This window comes from Salmo trutta, chromosome 11 (genome assembly GCF_901001165.1).
Source record: "Salmo trutta chromosome 11, fSalTru1.1, whole genome shotgun sequence".
NCBI classification, from domain to species: domain Eukaryota; kingdom Metazoa; phylum Chordata; class Actinopteri; order Salmoniformes; family Salmonidae; genus Salmo; species Salmo trutta.
Genome location: NC_042967.1, coordinates 12,321,002 through 12,336,674, shown reverse-complemented (window position 1 = coordinate 12,336,674; position 15,673 = coordinate 12,321,002). Strand labels below are relative to the sequence as shown.

General features: G+C 43.4%; 1 protein-coding gene across 1 annotated transcript in view; it reads right to left on the bottom strand.

Annotated features, from left to right (window-relative positions):
- Nucleotides 1-15,673, bottom strand: part of LOC115201998 (lipopolysaccharide-responsive and beige-like anchor protein) — a 273,164-nt gene that overhangs the window by 194,768 nt on the left and 62,723 nt on the right. The window contains exons 11-22 of the mRNA XM_029765858.1: nucleotides 14,599-14,732; nucleotides 14,036-14,144; nucleotides 13,406-13,558; nucleotides 12,252-12,420; nucleotides 11,750-11,829; nucleotides 11,543-11,605; nucleotides 10,504-10,601; nucleotides 9,603-9,695; nucleotides 7,903-8,011; nucleotides 6,805-6,886; nucleotides 4,181-4,304; nucleotides 3,282-3,474 (exon numbers count right to left, since the gene is read on the bottom strand). Coding sequence (XP_029621718.1) covers nucleotides 3,282-3,474; nucleotides 4,181-4,304; nucleotides 6,805-6,886; nucleotides 7,903-8,011; nucleotides 9,603-9,695; nucleotides 10,504-10,601; nucleotides 11,543-11,605; nucleotides 11,750-11,829; nucleotides 12,252-12,420; nucleotides 13,406-13,558; nucleotides 14,036-14,144; nucleotides 14,599-14,732 — 1,407 coding nt within the window. The remainder of the gene's footprint in view (nucleotides 1-3,281; nucleotides 3,475-4,180; nucleotides 4,305-6,804; nucleotides 6,887-7,902; nucleotides 8,012-9,602; nucleotides 9,696-10,503; nucleotides 10,602-11,542; nucleotides 11,606-11,749; nucleotides 11,830-12,251; nucleotides 12,421-13,405; nucleotides 13,559-14,035; nucleotides 14,145-14,598; nucleotides 14,733-15,673) is intronic.

The following is a 15,673-nucleotide window of genomic DNA, read 5'->3' as shown; positions in this document are numbered from 1 at the left end:
ACGTGTTCACACACTAACATATTTGTTCGTTCATACAGAAAGGTGTGCATTCATCATACTTTTCATACACATGTGCACTCACCCCACACAACCAACCGTTACACACAGGCGTGACCTTTGACTGCACACACACAGGATATGCCAGACAGTCATACATGTTCAATTGCAACTATAGTCCCCCAGCAGGTCCCAGTGATCCATCCAATCACATCATTTCATATCATCCCAGGTGACCATTCAGGAGTCTGCAGCAGACTATATCCAGGCAGATCTGGAAGCCACTTGAACTGGTCATCTAGACTAGTGCTGCTTTAGCTCAGTCTGGGCAGGCAAGGAAAGATGGAACCCATTTCTGAAAGTCGCCCTCTATCGCTCTCTCTCTCGCCCTCTGGCCATGTTAAATATACTGTAGTACAGTTCATTTAACCCACTACTGTAAATATTGATGCAGGATGAAAACTCTTGTCTTTTCCACCACTGACGTGTACAGGTTTGGTTATTATGATTAAAAAAACAGGCTATAAGTGAATGTTTAATATCACCGTATTTATCCAGAATTCTAGATTTGAAACGAGCAGGAAGACTACATTAGGCAGAGGTCATGTAATAATGTAGGTAATAAATCAGTGATACAGGATTCAGTGTTCATGTAATAACAAATCATATGACTTAAAAACACAACGTTAATTTTGTGGGAAATGTATAAATGAATTTATGCGATTCTCATAAAAGTTCACATAACAAAGGCACTTCTTTTCAATTGCGTAATGTACACAATGTCTTCCAAATTGCATATAAATAATGAACTGGATAGAGGCTTAGATGCATAGGAGAAGGTGTGTGCATCCAGTATGTAGATATTTCTGAATGTGTGTCTGTATTTATCAGGATGCTCCCGGTCGGCTGGTTAAATTGATGAGGTCTTGTTTCTCTGATTGTTGAGGTGCAGCTAAGGATGAATATTCAATGTGTTCAGAATAGGCTTTCTAGAAACCTCAGAGCGAAGGAGGAGACAATGTGTGTGGGTAGAGGGAGAGCGTGGTAGACACACACACACACACACACACACACACCCTGCAGCCATGGGAGGAGAGAGCAACAGTGACAAACAGCTCTGGTGCTACAGAGGTGGCAGGAAATCTATCAAACCGGACAATAAAATTGCAATTGAGTTTCTCCAGCTTTTTTTTTTATAGCAAATGCATGCATCTGGATGGCTAGTGCCCGCCGCGCCTACCCAATTCAAAGACTGCATGGGACCCTCTGTGTGTGTGTGTGTGTGTGTGTGTGTGTGTGTGTGTGTGTGTGTGTGTGTGTGTGTGTGGTGCTGTTTTTAGATTAGTGCTGGGGCACTGTAAACAGAGCTAAGCAGCAAGAGCATTAATCTTGTGCAATTATGGGAAAAGGGCAATTACCATCTGTCCAGTACTGAAGAGAATGATCAATTCCTCTACTCACTCGCACACTTCCTTGCACAGCGGCTGGTATGGCAGTGTAGTATGGCAGTGTAGTAAAGTGAAACTACAGAACAGCGTGTGATTGTGGCCATGTGAAACGTGCTACATTAATACGCTCGGGGCGACACACAACCCTAAATACACAAGGTGTTATTTACAAATAAACAGTCACTTTGGGTTTATTTTGTACTGCACAGGACTGATGTCAATTGGACAAGCCTAGGACTTTTAACATGCGTCTTCGCATCCGCTCCCAGCTAATTTAAAAGGGTAACGTTTCTGCAAAACTATTCTTTAATATACAATATATCAATAAATATGTGAAGAATCATTCATGGTGTGCTTTCAGGGGAAAAAATACATTTTTTTAAAGGTCTCGTGAATAAATAAGACGCTGTGTATTTACTGCTACAGTCTACGGTGTAGAAAGCAATATTCGTGATTTGATGTTTAAGCTTGTGTAAAACTCTGAAGTGAAATAGTCCCAATCATTTGTCTATGAACAGCTTTAGTACAAAATTACATCACAAAAAGTAAATTACTGAAAAATGACTGTCACGATAAGCCACTTAAAGTCCAAGGCAGAAATGCAGAAACGGCAGCAGAATAATTTGAAACAGTCTAGCCAGAATTGGCGGTGATGTCATTTTGTAGCTTTCTTTGGGGTTTTTTCCACATCTCCACAACTACATATTTACTCAGCACTGTCCTTTGCAATAATATGAGAAATCCTTCAGTCAGATATGATAGTGGATACACAAAGTTATTTTTTCGCATACAACCTTTAGGTTGGATACACACGGACAGGGTTGAGGTGGGGTACGTAAATGTTGAGGTCGAGAGCTTTTGGTCTAGCAAATACTGTGCAACCAAGCCAACCAACTCCAGTCCTGAGGAGGAGAGACACAGAGCCAAATGGTGTAACTGTGCCCCCTAGTGGCCTTTATCCATCACTACATCCTCAGAACTCAGACATCCACCTCAACACAAAAATAGCCTAGTTTCCCTCAACCAACCTCCAATCTGCCAAGCTTTATAAACCATCCACACCACAATCCGACGCCGACCAAATTACTTCACTGCCTTGGAACCTGGCTCCGTAATCCAATATCAACAATTCATTTTTAAACAGCCTTTTTTTAAATTGAATTTCTGAAATAAGAAGTGCCGGTAGTTTATGTTTAACTAAAGAGTGGGAAACTCAATACAGAAATAAACGACTAGAAGGGATGGAAGAGGAAAAATAAGTGATTCCATTAAGCCAGCACACTGCCGTTTTCACATCATAATCAGCACAAGATTTCCACCAGGCTGGATCTGATGGGCACCGAGAGAGAGGCACTTCTCTGTTAGTCAGTCACTATTCATCTATGAGTGGGTCATTGAGGCTAGGAGGGATCTTTGGACATTTCCTCTGAGACTGTTATGATGTCAGGATCAAACTTAAACAAGGAAGCCCCTGACTGGTTGGATAGAGACTTGAGATAGATCTTGATGGCTGAGCGCCCTGGAGAAGCTGAGGTAGGAGAAAGGGCAGCGAGGTGAGTGGAGTCTAATTTCAGAGTGCTAAAGAAAGAGAGAGAAAGTAAGAGGAGAGCGAATGAGAGCGGAGGAGAGTGTGTGTGTGTGTGTGTGTGTGTTCACAAAATAATGAAAAAGAGAAAAGGACGTAGCTAAAAAGAGAAGAGAGAACAAATAGATTGGAAGAGCAAGAGAAAGAGTCGGCAATCCACAGAGACGTATAGAAACCCATCCAGAAGCCCTGCGTCTCTCCGTGAGACAGAGTTTGGTTGACCGTCTGACGGGGTTAATGAGCTCTCTGACCTTGGAGTGGGTGATGGACAGGGTGTCCACCCACACGCGCCAGCCGCCCCACTCGTACTTGATGGCGTGGTAGAGCAGGATGCGGAAGATGGCGTACACCATCTCAGTGACCTTCTGCTCCTCGCTGCTCTTGGGGTTGATGAAGCACAGAGAGAGCATCCAATCCTGCCACACCGAGCACTGCAGCAGGCTCCTGACAGACACACACAAACACACACAGATATGAGCGCTCCGAACACTCAGTACTGTATGTGAGCGCATACACACAAACATAACAAACATTTGTAAACAATTCTACATACACAGCACACTCATGTAGTGTACAGATACACATGATCACACATCTTCAAAACATCCTGTACTCTGAGCATATGAAGGACAAAGCTTGTTGGCCTCACTGCAGTAAAGCCCCAGCATGGCGCCAGCATGAGGAACTGGGAGATGTAATCGGACAGGGGATGTATGCCAGGATAAAACATACTGAACTCAACCAGAGGGCTGTACTGAAGTGATATTGGTGCAGACCTGGGTTCAAATAGTATTTGTTTCCTTTCAAATACTCCCTAGAGTGCACTGATTGAGCTTGTCTGGCGCAACCGAACCAATGGAATAGTCGCAAAACTGCAAAGCTCCGCCCACCTGGCACTCCAGGCGGGCTCAAGCAACCCCTCAAAGTATTTGAATGATTTCAAATACTATTTGAACCCAGTTCTTGTTTAGTGGTAGTCTATTGTAGTGTAGTCCACTCCAGGGCTGAGTCGTTCCTTACCTCCTGTTATCTTTGCTTTTATTGAACAGTTTGATCATGTCTGACAGGAAGACCCTGTCGTAGTGTACTATGTAGTGTACTAGAATGTGGTGTACTTGGTAGTATACTTCAGGGCTGAGACGTTCCTTACCTCCTGTTATCTTTGCTGTTATTGAACAGTTTGATCATGTCTGACAGGAAGACCCTGCGCACCTCCATGCTCTCTGGGGAGAGGGGAGAGTTCTTCAGCAGGGCAGCGATCACCTTCAGGACCTCTGTCAAAACACAGGAAAACACATTCTGTTAATGCCCCGTTACGGTGTCTGACACGGTTTAGTACACACAGACGCACTACTTTCCCTGCAGGGTTTCTGACTCGGGTCGTACAGAACAGACGGTCAGCGGAGGAATGCAGAGAGCAGACTGTTGTCTGTCATAGTATCATATCTTCATTAAAATAAGGAGTTTTTAATACTGATTCACCAAATAAGAAGTGATTAAGCAAGGGACAGAATCCGAGAATTCATTTAAATAAATGAATCAATTTAAATGAATTCTGATTGTTTTGAAAGTAGTATGACATGCAACAATACTGATTTTAAAACATTTAAAAATATCCTAATATTGATACTGAATAATACCATTTTGCTCCCTTATGAGTGATTCAAATGGTATATCCTATATAGCAAAGAAATAAAGGATTTTTGAACACACTTTGCATGAATCAAATCAACTGCAGAGGGAGTAAGAGTCAGAACACAATTCAACAACACAAATCAGACAATTCATCTCAACATGTGTGAATCATTGTGTCATGAGCCACCTTGATTTGACTGTCAGCAAACACCTCAACATCTATGTGGTGGAAACGATCAAACAAACTTTGCTATTGTTTCAACTCAGAGATGTGTGTGTGTGTGTGTGTTTGTTTGTGTACCACGCCTGCCAAAGTCCTCTGCAGGCTTCCTGGAACCCTTTCTTTGGTTAACCTAAAGAGACTGGCTGTTTAGATGAATTATATAGACTATGTCAGTGTCCATTTAGCTTGAGTCAGGAAGGGGGGGTTTATGACTTCACTTTGTCGTCTTGGACCTTGGTGGTAACCGATGGTAACCAACAAGGACCCCTCGCAGCCCAGAGGTTTCTTGTTTCTATACGCCTTAGTCAATCAAATTATGAATCACTGAATTCTCACTGCCAGAAAATTACCTCTGCATGTTACTGGGGGATGGAGGGATGTGAGTATGGGGTCTTTTTCCCCCCATTTGGTCTTGGGTTCTTTCCATGGAGTTAATTTAAGGGAAACAGTACTTCCTTAGTTTGTTTGATTTGCTCTGACGTTACTAAAGACTGCAGTCAGGCCCATTTTGAGGCTTCAGAGCAGATAACATCAAGAAGAGAACGCAGGCAGCTACAGTAAAGGAGAAACAGACTCCATGGTGCTCCCATGGCTCAGAACTCCCATAAAGTGTATTCAGTTCACATGCAAAAAGCACATAGGACTGTCTCCATGTATTTTACGCAGCACACGACTGGATGCCTTTACCACAATAAAGGGCCTATGCTAATCAATGTGTGACTATGAGATGTGTAACACACACACACACACACACAAATGGAGCTTAATTGTACGATTAGAGCAGGGTTAAAGTAAACCTCGGTTGTGATTTCAGCCCGACTCAGTTTTTTCCCCCTCTCCGCCACAGCTGGGGAAGTTGATTCTCCCACATATGAAAAGGTTTTGAGAGCTGGCATGTGAAATTAGAGGTAAGTAATGGTCTGAAAATACTAGACTAGGACAGGATGAGACAAGTACATTGATCAAAGCAATGAGGTTGCTATGAGCTTGTTACGTTGCATCATACAGAAACTAAGCATGAACGTTTTCCCTCTTAATGAGGCATGTATAAAGAAATATGCCACCGGTAGTAAAGGGAAAAATAGCTACATCTCTGGGAGTATTACTTTAAATTACTGTATGTGTACATTATCAGAATATTAAAAAGATAAACATCAAATGAGAACCCCTTTGCAGAAGACAGGGTCATAATTCAAACATCATTTTAAATGTTTCTAATTGCCAAGAAAAACAGTAAAATGGTCTGTGAGCTACATTTTGAATGATAGATTCCTGTTCCTCTAAACTCTTATTAGAAATACCACATAATGCAACAGTATATCATCTTGATGAAATATGAAGTTGCCATGTAAGTTTGTTGCGTCCTTTCCCGGATGGACCAAATACCTACTTTTGAAAAATGACAGTTGAGTTTAAAAACTAGGAAAAGGCTTCTTATTAACATTATGTATAATGCCGCAGGGCCTGGTGTTGACTTCATGAGGTCTTTAACGACACACTCATTTTATTCAGTTCCACTTCAGCTGTTGTGTGAACGTCAACTGAATAAAACTGATATTGCTTTCATTTGCTGTGAAACGTTATTTAAAAAAATATACTATCACAATATAATTTCATTACGTAGTTTTTTTCTCTCAATAGCTACTCTTTTTATATTTTTTTCCAAAAAATGATTGACTTAAAATGTACCAGCTGAATCTTATAGCCCAACACGACCACCATTAGTCTAATCGTATATAATCACATACCGTTTGAGTAGTATAGTTTTGTAGCCTCAATTTATGCTCCACATTTGTTGGCCAGTATATAACACTGGCACTGGCCGTAAGGGAGCGGAGGCTCTCTAGGTCTGGTCAAGCATGCAGCGGTAGGTAACGGTGATTTATTTAGCGGTGGGGTGCCGAGGGGTGACTCACGCGGGTTGACAATCTTCACATTGGAGTCGGGGTCCGGATGCTGTTTATGGATCACTTGAGTGCAGATCTGCTCGGTCAGGATCTACAGAGAAGGAGAGAGAGAAAGAAGAGACGCGGGGAGAAAAGGAGAGGGAGAAATAGAGGAGAGACATAAATACTTTTATGTGAATCTATAGCTCATAGTAACAGCACCAAGAAGTACATGAGTTCCACATTGCAATTCCAGAGTCAAACGTATTCAGTTCAACCACGATCTGCACAGAAAAGGGAGAAATAAGATTTACATAACTACTTTTCTGCATCTATAGCTCATACTAACAGCACCAGGGAAGAGGTACACTGAGCCATATAGAAATCCACATATGTTCGTATGTGTTCACTAAGACTTTACAGAAGAAATAGGTCACAAGAATCAGTGCCGAATCGAATAGACGGCAATATCTCACAGTAACAGCAGAGGAGGAATACATGAAATTCCCCCAGTGTCTCCTGACCATCCCATATATTTCTGTGTGTCAAAATACGTCATTTACAAGGTCAGATACAACCAGTCCATGATTCCTGTGGAGTTTAATATAGTGTGCATTAATGTCCATTAAAAGCCTTGGTATGCCATTATAACATGGATACATTAACATAAATGCCCATCATTTGAGTTAAGTTATTACCAATGGGTAATAATAGAACATCATGCTTCAAAATGGACTGCAATGTTTTCAGAAGGGATAAGCTATTTAGGTCCAGACAGAAGGAGAATAGCTAGAGCTGACGCTAGCCACAGGAAAACTAGAGTTTAACTACACGTTCTATACAACTTAATCAAACAAACTATAAAAGCATGAAATAATTCAGAAAACACACTTCTAATCTAAATAATGTATACTCAGAATTAATTCATGTGTAATCAGTGCATGTATAATTGAACTAATACAGTGACGGAAATCATCAGCCAATGCAAATACAAAATGGAGGGCAGTCAGTATTAGGATTTATAGGGGAGGCAAAGAGAAAATAGCTTCGCATGTCAACTAGTACATTTTCTTATAGACTCTCCTACACATACACGGCAAGGAAGAGACGAGAGAGGGACTAACTGACCTCGAAGAGCACGTTGTAGGTTGTCATGCTGAACTGGTTGGAGTGGAGCATCAGTCGCTCGTTGAGCAGGGAGAAGAGGCCGTGACCCAGCATGACCTCTGACTTCCTCCTGGAACAAAGGTCAAGGGTCAAGCGGTCAGTGAGTATCCATTGACATTTGGTACCAGCGCATTGATCACTGTATCCACACAGTGTATCAGTGTATCGTGTTGCACTTAATTACATGCAAACATTTTAACTAGACAGTTAACTATAAATTCACAAAAGCATTACTTGGCACCATTGTATGGTATAGCAAGCAATGTTTCCAAAATGGTGGGCAGCACATATTCCATTTTGGGTTGTCGGTTGAGGACAGACAAGGAAAATTCCCGAAGCCATAGGGTGAGTCACGGACTATGAATGTTTGTGAACCACCGCTTGTGTAACTTACCAGTGCTTCAGAACACAGTTGAAAGACATGAAAAAAGCACCCCTGCAGAGGCCTGTCAGAACCCTTCAAAGACAAGTATCCCTCAGAGCTTTCATCTCCGAGTATCATTCATCTGTACATATTCTGGGATGATAAAGCTAGTAGAGTCAGACAGCAAAGAGTCTGACTGTCTAAGACTTTTTCACTAAGGCATTAGCATTAGGGAACATCCTCTAAACATGCACGCATGCCCCACGTCTATTTCTAAGGGCACAAGCACTGTTTATGACAAACTGTTCCGTCACCTCTTGTTGGCGGAGAGAAAATGTTGCAAACTTAAAGCGTATTTCCTGCAATTTAACTTTTTTTTTTTCATGGGGTGCAGAGCAAATGTTGCAGTTTTAAAGCATGCCTAATGTGTATTCATGTGATATTTTTGTTACTCAAACATTACAACAAAATCGAAGTGCTAAAAACCCTAGCTAAAAAATGTTAGCTGACACGGACTGTCTGGACAGTTCTGACAAATTGTAAATAGCTCTCTAAGGTATGCAGTGACTGACATGACAATAGGAACTACTGATGCACTACCCCATTTAGAAATGTCACCTTGTGCGTTCTACGATCGCAGCTTTCAAGAGCAAGTTTAGGGGGCTGGGGATGGGGATGGGGCTGGGGAATAAGCACTACCACTGATCAAAAGGTTGGGAGATGAAAAAGGAATCAGTAGAATTGGAAATAGAGCCTCAATGAGACCTGCACTGTATTTCATCCTGGGTTGTTTTCTTTCGACTCCGACATCTTAATTGTTCGCTGAACCAAAGGAGGCGTACGAGTGGCTAATTTGTTATCTAAAACACTTCTACACAACTAGAGGCAATTTACTCTCCAGAGAGAGAGAAATAGAAAGGGCTTTAATACCAGCTATTCATTTTACTACAGTACGCAGGCTGAACGAGGATTAGATATCGACCTCCACCTGAATGAGACCCTTTTCTCTGTAGATACTCATCTCCATGATGGGATTTGGCTCTTAGAAATATACAACTGAGGAAAGGCCATTTTGAATTGAAAACCCTTTTGGCTGCCTAAAGGTACATTACTATAGAATAGGAATAATCACATCAATGACTGAGCCTAACTGAGTCCTCCTTTAATCTGGAACAAATATACTTTTAATGTCCAAGGCAGAATTGAGTGCTTTTGTGTGATCAAGCGTACAGACAATTGTTAATAATATACTACAGACTAGTCAAGGTAAGTGACAGCAACATATTAGAGTTCTTACTTAGCGGGCAAGTGTTTGAGGAAGTAGCCCAAGACTTTGAGTGCCTGAACTCTGATTCCTTCACTGTTGGAAGCCAGCAGCTTGTAAATGGCCCTGTACAGAAACAAAGAAAAACACATGAATAACAAATGTCACATATTTAAGCAAATTTAACAGTATCTCAAATGATAAAACCTAAAAGAGTGTATCAGAACCAAACATTTACAGAATCACTTCATGACAGATTATATCTGAACCTACTATACAGTTGTATAGGACATCTAGTTTGGTGGTAAAATAGAGGTGGTTGGAGCCTTTATGAGTGGCTAGTAAAAGGAGAAGGCACCCAAAATGTGCGTCAGACAAAGATTTTCAGAAGCCTTTAAAGTGGGCCTATATCAGACACCAGCCCAGACATGCTTGGTTGATACACTACATTTAACCACGTGACAGAGAATGCAAACAGGGTGACTAAATAAGCCAGATAAATCATGTGTGCCGTCGTCGCTGAATGTCAATAGTCCTGCAGATAAAGGATCAAATGAAGCCAGTAAACCATCTTTATTGGCCTCAGTGTCATCTGGCTTCATTTTGGCTTCATGAAACACAAACAGAACCACAAGGGCGCCTCTGAAATGGCACCCTAGTCCCTTTATAGCTTCTGGTTAAAAGTAGTGCACTATTATACAGGAAATAGGGTACCGTCTCTGGCACTACAAATGTAACGCGGTACCATTTCGAAGGCACACACAAAGTAGGCTAACATCAGAGGCCGCAGCCATCAGAGGCCGCAGGGCCTGCGGTGGAGTACGCGCCACCCGTTGCCATGGGAGATGACGTCATAGAAGTAAAATGACTAGAACGGGGCATTCCCATTGAAGTTCTATGATGGGTGGTGGGTCATTCTGTTCGTGAAGCTCACCGTACTCCGTTGCGCTGATCAAAGGCCTGCACCATGGAGCCGTGATGCTCTGACATCAGAGCCACCAGCAGCTGAAGCACATCCATTAGATTGTCGTCCTGGGAAAATAAATAAAGTTGTACTGAATTGAATGAATCAGATCAGGGAGGAGGCCCTGTTGTTAGCATTATTAGCAATATGATAAATAGTGTGTGTGCGCGCGCTAATGGGCTCGCAATTAGCATGGCCTTTCACTGCGGAGTCATGCAACCCAACGAGAGATGAATGGTGTGGCTAGTGGGTGTGCTGTTACACCATGTATCATCATGAAGCAGACACCAAAACACACCCTACTGTACATGGATGCAGAGTAAGTGCAATAATGAATACTGTTTATTTTCGGCACTAATTATTGATTAATTGGTGACACACAACATCAAAGATCAAACCAGTGCACCGTTTCCATCTTGATTAGTAATGGTCGCTACGGAAACAGATCATTAGTGATTGATAACAAATGTTGATGGAATGAATAATACACGGAAACAACGGAATCATCTGATGAATGAACAATCCATAGAAGACTGTAGAACTCCTGAAGGAGAGCGGTTAATTCCCTTGTTCCTGCAGGGATTATTCCTGCTTGTTTTACAGGACCATTATTTCTCTATGCATCACTGCAGTGTAAACACAGAGGCTTCTGTGAGGGAAGGCTTGGTGAAACTTGGCAACGGTTAAAAAGAGCCTGGTCGTTTCCCCGGCCCAGTGTGATTGGTCTGTCTATCTATAGCAGAGAGGAGAGAGGGTCTGGGAGGCCGGAGCTGTTGGCTTAGAGTGCCACCTAGTGGGCAGTTTTATACCTCAAAACTGTAAAGGAGCATCGAGTAAGGACGAACAGGAATTACTGGAGAGTGGATACTGCATGGTGGAGCTGCATACTCACAACACAAATGGGTTTTTTGCTGTTTTTTTGGGGGGTTTTACACAATAAAGTATCTATAGTATAAAAGTAGTGCACTGTATAGGACATGACATTTTTGAATGATGTTTTAGTTGTAACCTCATGCATGGTGAGCAGGTAGTTGAGAATACTCTGAAGCTCATCTTCCTTCACTCCGTAATCCTGAAAATAGATCGTACAGAATATAAATCAAACTCTTCACCGATCATAGCTATTGTAGATTAAGATAAGGTGTAAAAAGGCTAAATATATATATTATTTTGAATATCAAACGAGATTGTCATTATATACACTATATGCACTAACCTTCATTATGAGTTGTTTCACAAACAGCAGCAGAAAAGCTCTGAGAGAGTGGATCTCCTTCTGATTGGGTCTCGGACCGTCTACACACACACACACACACGCGCGCAGACACACACGCGCAGACACACACGCGCAGACACAAAGTCATTAGAGAGGTCTGTTTTCAAAAGGATGTTATTTAGGACGCGATGCAGAGTGCACAGCTGTAGGTAGACAATACAACATGTTTATTCTAGGTTTAGCAGACAACATAGAGGTACAAGAAGGACAGGAAAGCACATTCTGCAGGGGACACAAAGGACTGGATGATGGACCCAGTTTCACACAGTAAAAGTAGCGTGCTGCTCAACTTCCATGGCAACACTACAGCAACACTGGTCTGGGGGAGGAGAGGTATCGGTCTGTATCAGTGTGTGTAGAATAGTGTGTGTTATTGGAAATATGCGGTGTGTGCGGAGTGCGGTGTGTGTGTGTGGGGGGAGGCATGTGTGTGCTCTCTTACCGAGGCCCTTGGGCGTGACTCCGCTGCGGTCCTGGGGGTTGACGACCCAGTAGTAGTACTTGAGCGTGTGCATGACCTGCAGTACCGTGCCCACCCTGCGGATGGCGTTGTAGATGGTCACCGTGCTGATGAACTCCGTCGACAGGTAGGTGTACAACGCCAACTGCACCTGGGGGGGGGGGGGGGGGGGGGGGGGGGGGTGAATGCGCACGTGCGCACACACACACGTAAGGACACACACACTCAACTAAACGGTGCCCCCCGCACATTGACTGTACCGGTACCCCCTGTATATAGCCTCCACATTGACTCTGTACCGGTACCCCCTGTATATAGTCTCCACATTGACTGTACCGGTACCACCTGTATATAGCCTCCACATTGACTGTACCGGTACCACCTGTATATAGCCTCCACATTGACTGTACCGGTACCCCCTGTATATAGTCTCCACATTGACTGTACCGGTACCACCTGTATATAGTCTCCACATTGACTGTACCGGTACCACCTGTATATAGCCTCCACATTGACTGTACCGGTACCCCCTGTATATAGTCTCCACATTGTTATTTTATTACAGCTCTTTAATTATTTGTTACTTTATATTATTATTATTATTATTATTATTATTATTATTATTATTATTATTATCATCATCATCATCATTTTTACTTAACACTTATTTTTCTTAACACTGCATTATTGGTTAAGGGCTTGTAAAGTAAGTATTTCACTGTAAGGTTGACACCTCTTGTATTCGGCGCATGTGACAAACAACATTTGAATTGATTTGACTTGAAAAACCCAGCATGAGGTGAGGCAGAAATAAAATCCAATAGCCTAACGTACTGAACTGGTGGGCTGTCGCTCTCATGTACGGGAGGAGAGATACAAGGACTAGAGTATGAAAGGATGATGGTGGGATGACAGAGGTGGGTGGGTGGATGGATGGGTGTGTGTGTGTGCCTGTCTACACGTCACATGTGTCTGTGCATGCGTGTGTGCCTTCATGTGCCTACCTTCTTGCACAACTGTGTCCTTGACTGTGTGTCACCGTGCCTGTGTGTGTCACCGTGCCTGTGTGTGTCACCATGCCTGCGTCTACCTGCCTGCACGTGTGTGTTCCTGTGCCAGTACCTCTCCTCTCTTACCTTGGCAGGGGCATGGATCCAGATGGCAGGGTTGAACAGGATGTGGTCACACAGCTGCTTAAGCAGCAGGACGCCGTTCTGCAGGTTGCTGAGGTAACGGGCGAAGGCCAGCACGATGTCCAGCACGGACCGAGTCACATGCACCTTGGAAGACTACAGAGGAGGGAGGAGGAAGGGAGGAAGGGACGGAGCAGAGGACACCCATAGAGAGAAAGGTGAATCAGGTTAACTCTCTGTCTAACAAGCCCACTGTCAGCTGTAACCTCTAAATGCAGCTAAGGGGGGAAAATCAATTAGGGCCTTAGATGTAAATAGACTTTTAGAGTCACCTATATACCTGACCACACACACACACGGACACAATCAACAAGCTACCAGATGTAGGTGCGTTTAGCACTGGTCTCAGAAGTCTTACAAATGCAGTATGGAATTGGAGGGCACAGCACTGAGGCTGAAGGACAGACAGCTCAATATCCGCTCCTCTCTGATGTAATGGACAGAGTGCTGGGAAATTATATTATCCACCTTTCAATTTCAGCACAGAACAGCAATTAGGACAGGCGAGAGGAAGCTTGCAGAGTGTGAATGTGTCTCTGGCGAGGAGGATGGTGTGTGTATCACGTCTCTCACCTTCTCCAGAGTGTAACCGATGACCAGGAAGCCCTTGCAGGCCAGGACCTGCTCTTGCATAGCCACAGAGTTCTTCAGCAGCTCCATCACAAAGGACAGCAAAGTGCAACTGGGGGGGGGGGAGCGAGAGAGAGTGGTTAGCTGCTGAGTAAGACTTGCCCCATACAGGGTATATCCTATAGCTATTGTCTAAGATAATGAGGGTGTCACCATTCTACCATTCTGCTGTGAGAACACAATCTATGCAACACCTTCCCCTTGAGGGCAGACAAAAGCCACAAAGCCATGATTGGGAACATTACTCAAGGACTAGGGGCACTAATATTCACAACTGGTATCCAGGTTTAGTGAGTAGGACAAGACAACATTATGCATGCCATTTGCGCTGCCATCATGCATGGTTGAATCCATTGAATTAACAAAACAACTTCTACTTAGTGAAAGCAAAATACTCTAGACTACAGGGCGAGTTCAAACACAGCCCCACCAACACAATGCACTTTCTCCCACTTGGCTACGTATGGATGTGTACAGTATTTTAAAAGAAACGAATAGTCCACTACCAGACAGAGGTGTCCAGTTCGTCGCTGGTGTGCTGGAGGTGATCCAGCTGTGCAAACAGGGGGAAGAGGACCTGCACTCCCCCAATGGAGTGGATGGCACTCTGGACGGAGTGGGTCACCACAGCCTTCACATCCTGAAGAAGGGAGGAATACATACACAAGGATCAGGGGTATAATAGAGTGCACTACTTTTGAAGGGAGGAATACGGTAGAACCAGAACCCTATGGACTGTAGACAAAGGCTGGGTGGAAAACAACGCGGATTGGAGGCGGTGTCACCACCTCCCTTGTACATCTGGTGTGGTGTTGAAAACACAGTGTAACTCCTCTGAACATCTGTCTCCTTTACAGCACTATTACACCTGTCGCTAACGGCGACGGGCTGAGTGGCGGGCGCGTTACCGCGACGATGAGTTAGTCTCTGAGGCAACATGGCTCAGGTGTCTAGTCTGTTTACCCTGATGAGGGTTTTGCTAAATTAGTTCTGCGGATAGAATATTCCTTACTGTCAGATCCCACAGTAGCTAAATGTACTATTATGAGCAAGGCCCTTTTCCTCATGCATTTACGGCTCTGTCTACCAACTAAACAAGCCATTAGTCATTGTGAACACATATGTAGAGGACACTAATCTACAGACACACGTCATTGAATGGAAGACTGACAATGTGCTAACAAATACTAAACATGTTGACCTAAATAGAGGGTGGGAATGAGGAATAATATAGGAAATGATTAGTCTATAGGCGATGGGGTCTGTGTGTGTGTGTGTGTGTGCGCGTGCGTGCGTGTACAAACATACAGGCCGAGCTGCCTCAGAAAGACAAAGGTGCTCATGCATTGACTAAACGCGCTGTGAGGCTCAGAGACAAAACTCAATTACAGTGAGAGCGACAATAGAATTCAAAGTCATTAAATAAAAAAGACAGCTGTGTGTGTGCGCGCCCGCGTGTGCTGCCAAGGTCTTCCTAATGTGCATTTAATCAGGCGTGCAGACGACCTTCTGTGATAAAGAAAGTCAAAAATATGGATTTGAATGAGAGTTGGAGAGAAATACATTTCTGAAGCACTTTCA